This window comes from Eumetopias jubatus, unplaced genomic scaffold, assembly GCF_037043125.1.
Source record: "Eumetopias jubatus isolate StellerSeaLion01/CBP00866 unplaced genomic scaffold, mEumJub1_p1.0 scaffold_1, whole genome shotgun sequence".
NCBI lineage: Eukaryota > Metazoa > Chordata > Mammalia > Carnivora > Otariidae > Eumetopias > Eumetopias jubatus.
In genome coordinates this window covers 203,970,812-203,977,829 of record NW_028274807.1, presented here as the reverse complement: position 1 = coordinate 203,977,829, position 7,018 = coordinate 203,970,812, and the positions used below count along the sequence as shown (strand labels likewise).

Here is a 7,018-nt window from a genome sequence, read left to right as displayed (position 1 = left end):
AGCCTTGAGGGGGGCATTGTCTGCAGTAGGGCAGGTATCCCCGATGCTCTCAAAGGTGGCTTTTATACCCAGCAATAACCCCCCACTCAGAAGAGGACATGCTCACGCCCCACGGTTGGCACGGGTGCCTACCTGCTCTCTGGCACCCTCCAGGCTTTCCCAGCAACTGAACGGGCCCCCTGGCTGGGGAGATCAGGCAGAGAGGCCCTGGCAGGCAGAGGGCAAGCCTCGGAGGCCACAGTGTGTCCAACCTGCTTCCCTGGAGGTACTTCAACATCTGTCAAGTGGTCCCCGACCTGCCGCATTTTCAAAACACACCACCAGAGACCATGGGAAATTGGGTTTCCTCTACATTTATTGCAACTGCTAAATGATTAACAACATTCACAACTTCTTAGATTAAAAAAAAAAAAGAAAGAAAAGAAAAAACAAACAAAAAACTTCCGTTTTGTAACATCACAAATGTCTTCTAGGTTTTACCAAGGACCAAAAATGCTAAAATTCTCTATATGATTTCCAGTGTTGGAAACAAGCCAGAGACAGTAAGCACCCAAAGTGGCGAGTTAGCACTTTCCGGATGCCTGTTGTCCTCACGGAAGAGACCCTGGAACTAGAATGACAGAAAAGACACTGTGACTTTGACAAGGCTATGCAACCGCACACCGCGCTCGCACGCACACTCCCTGGGAGCAGCCTTTGCCGGAGAGACAAGGGCGAGCGCGGAGGGCCTGTGCGCCCTGGTCCCTGGCCAACAGCTGGCGCGAGGACGCACCACCAGGCTCCGCCCCGGCTCCCGTGACTGCAGCCCCACAGGAAAAGCATCACCTGAGTGCTCACAGGACTTTCCAGGATTAAGAAGGAAGTGTTCCCTTTGACGTGTGCCAAAGGCTCCCAGGGTCAGCTCAAAGTGGGATGTCCCCAGGAGGAAGAGTGGCAGGAGGCTGTGGGGACAGGGCTTATACCCTGGGAATTCTTAAAGCAGTTTACTTTCAGATAAAAGCAGAGAGAGCCAAGAACAAATATACTAGCACAACGTGCATATGATGGTCAGAGCTATCTATGCTGCAGAAAAAGAGCGAGAACCTATTGGGGGAGTCCACATCTTGCTCGGGGCCAATGGGGCACTCTGTCAAAGGCAGTCTGTCAAAGGGGTGTCTGTTGGCTCAGAGTTCCATCCATGCGCTCAACCCACGGCCAACAAGGAAAGTTACTGGAAGGATTAGGAAAGAAAGGAGATGAACCCCTACAGCTGTGGTTCCCCTATACCACACGGCCCCTGCAGGCTGCTTCGACTTTGCTGAGGCACTCCCATCATCACCCTGGCCATAAAGATCTGCCGGGTGCCCAGGCAACAGGAGCAACCAGGGGCAAGGAGAGCCTGGAGGCTCCACCGGATACGAAGAGACACAGCACAGGCCTGTGACGGTGGGTGTGGGCTCCACAAGACAAAGGGAAGATTGGCCAACACGGTAACTCACTGCTGTGCGTCCCCCACCCCGAGCTCACAGTGTCAGCAGGATCCCAAGGTCCCCAGATCTGAGTATGGATTTAAAACTTCCACACTGCTGCTTTATGAGAAAGGCCCGAGACCCCCACGGCCTGAGAACCTCGCACGTAGCTGCAAGGAGGGTGCGCCGGGGGAAGATGAAGGGCAGCCGTCACGCGCCTAGAGACAGCAAGCAGCTGCCGGCCCGCCCCGCTTCTGTTCTGTACAAAGGCCCTGGTAACACAATTCTTCACGCTGCTGCACAGGCCAGAAATGAAGCCTCTTGAAGAGTTTACACCCCCAGCCGTTGGTAGAAGAGACTCCATATGTGGTTTTTTAAGAAAGCAAACTGCAGTTTGTGGATTCTAGGGAGACATGTGAATTTGAGAGAAGTTTCATCAACGTAATGATTCCTCCCCACTGAATACTGCTCTGTCATCCTGTCGCTGAACTTCCATTACGTCTCTTGGGAGGCATTTAAGAGCCGAGCCTCCATAAATACCGCGTTCGTGGAATCAAGTATCTCTACTTGTTCAAAGACCTCCCGTGCCCCAACCCGCAGGCTGTGGACCAGAGCGGACTTCGCTAATACCGAATTACATCCCCTATTTACAGCCTGCAAGCAACGAAAAGCCACCATCTGTCATCATTTTGGCACCAAGTTTGCTAAGAGAGCACCTCTGAGCGCAAGGTTCCCTGCGGCGGGAGACCCGCCCAGAGCTGGTTCCTGAGCACGAACAGGGCACCGGTGCTTCCAAGGGCAGCACCACCTTCCGAGGGGGAACCAGGAAAGACTTGCAGGGGACTGGCTGCCACAAGCATTTGGAAGAGGGGGAAAGGCAAAAGCAGATCGGAAATGCTGCATTCTTTTTTCCTTTAAGAAGAAGAAAAGCCAGCGTTCGGACCCTCCACACCAGCGCTGCAGAGACGCTCGCCTCTCGTGTACACACCGAACCTACTTGGCCACTGGCTCCAGGGCAGATCCGGGGCAGAGGTGGCGCTTTAAGAGTAATTGCTGCTTCGAGCCTTAGTTTTCTCACCAATGGTTTCATCTATTTAGGGAGAGAACGATTTTGTTCAAAACTGAGTTGGAAATTACAGGTGGGGAAGGCAACTAAAAAGAGAGGAGAAAGAAGGGGATGTTTATATAGGCCCAAGGCCCTAGAGAAGGAAAAGGATTTGAAGATGCTCAGAAAAGGGATGTGGCTAAGCAGCTGGCCCGTGCAGCGCTGGCTTCCAGATCTCCCTCACCCTCGCAGGACACCAGGCCACTCCCAGGGCGGCCTCTGTCCCCAGGACGGTCACGGGCAGTCGAGCCCAGGAGGCCCACACCAAGGCCCACTGGAAGGGGAGGGGTGGGACACATCCACATCCAAACGCTCGTTACCCTCGCGGAATGTTTCCATGGGTGTGTGTGTGGGGGTGGTTCGTGTGTGGTTCTGGGGGACGGGGAACGCTGATTTTTCTGGAGCCTCTGTCTCTACCCAGCGTGCCGGCCCGGCCGGCACCCCACGCTCTGGCTCCCACGTACCTATTTGCTGGCCCGTTTGTGCCTGTACATCTGCATCATCCTCTGACGGAACACGTCAAATGTGTCTTCCTTGTGCTCCTGCCCGTCAGCACCTAACCCCTCCCCTTCCGACGCAGTGCCCCTAGGAGCAAAATGGAGAGTTAGCCACACCCGAGCGCAGAGCCCGGCCACCAGGGGACTGGAAACGGCACGAGGAGTCAGAGTGGGACAGAGGCACGCGCAACACACAGGAGGGAAAAGGAGAGGGAAAGTGAAGATGATTCACAGCGCGGAACAAGGGGTACTCACCTGCACAGGCGTGCGGACTCTCTGAGGCGCGTGCTCAGAAGCCCGAGTACAGCAGAAAGCCTCCCCCAGCAGGTGGTAAGCTCAGTTTTAAATGAAACGCCTGCTGGATGCTAATGAGGCCTAACAAACTCTGGGCCGCGTCCTCCCACCCTGGCTAGCTGGCGTATGGGTTCTCGGAAAAAGGAAAGTGATTTTTATTGTGACTACCTAGAATTACCACTCAGCTTTTAGGACAATAAGGAATGTGGCTGAAATGCCAGGGCCCAGAAGCCACTTAAATCGTCTGTGTGAGTGCAGCAAGGAGCCTGTATGAACACCTGCATATATAAATGATCTGCTTCTCACCTCACTTGAAGACTCCCTTTGTGAGGAAAAAAAAACCCTGCCAACTTTAAGCCATGTTTAACAGGAGGGGAGCCAGGAAATCAGGCTGCAGATCAAAGGACTCAGAACCAGAATCCCAAAGATAGCCTCTTCTCCCCGAGCACGCTGCCCATCCCCACCCCGGCCCCAAGCGCCTGCTGCGTACACGCTGACGGGCTCCCTGATGCCCTTCCCACAGGAGCCCAGGCCGTGGCCCTCCTTCCAGCCCATCTTCTGCAGCATCTGGAACCCCAGATTCTTGTCAGTCAGCTTCTGCTGGGCGAAGTCAAAGTCCTTGGGTTTCTGAGGGAAGACAAGATTATGGCAAGTGGTTTGCAGCAAAGTGCCCGGAGCAAGGGTCTGCCCATGCTGCACCTGACACAGTCCAGTACCCCCACCCCCCAACTGTCTCCAATTCCTCAGACACCGAGACGAAGCCATGGGCTGCTTCCTAGTTCCCGGCAACATTCCCTGGGTAGGCTGGGGCTTCTAAAAGTGGGGAGTAGGGGCGCTTGGGTGGATCAGTCGTTAAGCATCTGCCTTTAGCTCAGGTCATGATCCCAGGGTCCTGGGATGGAGTCCCACATTGGGCTCTCTGCTCAGTGGGGAGCCTGCTTCTCCCTCTCCCACTCCCCCTGCTTGTGTTCCCTCTCTCGCTGCGTGTCTCTCACAGCCAAATAAATAAAATCTTAAAAAAAAAAAAAAAGGTGGGGAATAAAGAGATGCCCCCACAGAACCACGCCAGACCAGCCTCTCAGGCCCCAGTGTGACCACTCCCACCGTGGTGCTAAGACCATGAGGAAAACCCTATGAGGGGCTGGGGGGTCTTGGGGCCAAGGGGTTAGCAGGAAGAGCCCTAAGCGGTGGTGACCTGTGATGACCAGAGGGTACACCCTAGGCTGGGGGTAACCAGGGCACAGGCTTGAGGCAGGAAGGCCCCTGGTGTGCCAGGAGTCAGATGGGAGGCGGGGCTGACGCAGGGCGGGGCTGAACAGGCCATTAACCTGCCGTAGAGAGATTGTGTGAAAAACTGGCTTGCAGGATCCTCCCTACTCCCCCACTCCATTTGGAACAAGCCTATGGGCTTCCAGAACTCTGAGCAGTGACCCCATCCTGGAAGCCTCTCTGGCTGCCCTCAGACATTGCTCAGCAAACCTGAATGACTTGTCTGTCTATCCAGCTGCCCCTTCCCAGGTCTGGGAGCTCCCCATGGGCAGAGACTGGGTTTTACTAGGATTCTGGGGTCCACGTCTAGCACAAAGCAGACCTCACTGAGAGCTGGTATAGCTGGGAAGACCCTCCAGGTAGAGAGGAGCAAGAAGCCCTGGATAACACACGGGCTTAGAACCGGCTGTGGAAGATAGGGTTAAAAGGCCTGGGGGGGGCCTCTGGAGAGCCTGCCCAGTGTGAGCAGAAACTATATCCATTTATGGGGAGCCTGGGTGGCTCAGTCAGTTAAGTGTCTGCCTTCAGCTCAGGTCATGATCCCAGGGTCCTAGGATGGAGCCCCACATTAGGCTCCCTGCTCAACGGGGAGCCTACTTCTCCCTTTCCCTCTGCCTGCCGCTTCCCTTGCTTATGTGCACATGCTCTCTGTCAAATAAATAAATAAAATCTTAAAAACAGAAACAAAATATTTCTATTTACTCATGCATATTCATCAGTACCCTATGTCCTTACCACCTGAGCCTATTTTTAAAAGACATTTACTAAACACCAAGGACAGCCTGGGTAGGCTGAGAAGGCCGCATATACTTCTGGGGAAAGGGCTCCTCCATCCTGATCAAGGCAGCTCGTGCTGGGGGGTAATGGTGAGGGTCTGAGGATCTGAGCAGGGAACAAGTGTGGGAGGGGAAGTGGGTGGGGAAGGCAAGGAAAAGGCTGGCCACAGGTCCCCAAAGGGCAGATCTGCACCCCTCCGGGAAAGCTGCTTAGCTGGAGAAAGCTGGAAGCTCTCGGCCTACAGTCACCTCATGGAGAGACTGGAGCTCGCAGGACACGGCTGCACAGCCAGTTAATATGCGTTTAGTTTCATTTGTAAGGCACCTCTGAACCACAGGGTAGGCGAGACTGCCCCATGTCACAGATGTACAAATGGAGACTCAGGAGTTACATACCAAGATTAGGTGGCCAGGATGAGACTGAGCCCGGCTGCCCCCTCACCCAGATCACCAGACGGGCAGCCGGGTGCCAGCACAAATTCAAACTGAGCACATCAGTTAGGACCACGAGCTTTGGGCCCAGGCAAATTCCCACTCCCTGCTGTAACTGGGCATACGCCGACCCCTCCTCTAGCCACCGAGACCGACAGTGTACTTGAATAGTCTACCACACAGGCTTTCCTCACCACGCCACACCAGCAGAGACCTCACCTGGTTCCCGGCTCACTTCCCTGACCTCTAAGGAGCTGGGATGTCCCCACATATGTCCTAGGTGACCTCGCCCAGCCTTACCTGTCCCCACATGTCCACCTAGCTGTCTGGAGAGCACCCCATCTCCCTGATGACCTGCCCGCCCCCCCGCCCCCCACAGGGTCTCTCCATTTCAGTCAGTGGCAGCTCCGTCCTCCCAACTGCCCGGGCAGACAACCATGGAGGTGCCCTGGACTCGGCTTGGCTATTCCACACGCAGTCCATCGGCAAGTCCCAGTGGCTGCGTCCTCACCCTCCCGGCCCCTGGCTCTCCTCAGCGGCCCCCGGCCGACAGGCTGCTCTCAGCACTGCAGCCACAGCAGCCACGTCTTCCCCCCAAATTACCACCATGGGCCTCCGCCAGAGAAGGAGCCTCACTGCCGTCTACAGGCCCTATATGACCCAGGCCTCAGTGCCTTTATTTCCGCATCTCCCCAGCCCCGTGTGGGTGCCACAGAGGGCTACCTGTTGACACAAGACCACCCTGGGGCCTCTCCCAGGCCTCTCTGAATAAATGGCACCCCCAACCCCACATTATTCCCCATTTCCCTTCAACCTGCTTCTCCGTACCCAGAGCACACGGGCCACCAGAGTCTCACACAAACCTGTCCCTGTTGGCCGTGCTTGCTGCTGCCTCCCGGTGGGCAGACGGGGCCCCGCACAGAGGAAGTGCGCGCGCACGCGCACCCGCCCACGCACTGCCTTGGCTTACTAGGGAGTTAGCGTGCTCTTTAACCATAATTACAGGCCACTAAATCTGAACTTCTCAAGGGCCAGGACATCGCCTCGTCCACCTCTCCCAACACACTGAGTGTATCAGCCCTCACCCATTTGTTAAATAAACTAATTATAACCCTCCTGCGCTTCAGGCAATGGAAAACAGTTTCAAGAAATCCCTGAGAAGAAAGGCCGTTTGTTATGCTTTGTACATTGCGCCGG

At 55.4% G+C, this 7,018-nt stretch overlaps 1 protein-coding gene across 8 annotated transcripts in view; it reads right to left on the bottom strand.

The window, feature by feature from the left end:
• Nucleotides 1–337: 337 nt before the first annotated feature.
• Nucleotides 338–7,018, bottom strand: part of SUGP2 (SURP and G-patch domain containing 2) — a 34,067-nt gene continuing 27,386 nt past the window's right edge. For 5 of the 8 annotated variants that reach the window (XM_088028901.1, XM_088028908.1, XM_088028902.1 and 2 more), the window contains one exon: nt 3,046–3,971. In XM_088028901.1, the coding sequence (XP_087885027.1) occupies nt 3,708–3,971 (264 nt within the window). In that variant the 3' untranslated portion in view covers nt 3,046–3,707. Of the gene's footprint in view, nt 2,539–3,017; nt 3,972–7,018 lie in introns of those variants that run through there. The other 3 variants (XR_003606668.2, XM_028087056.2, XM_028087057.2) reach the window with 3 other exon arrangements.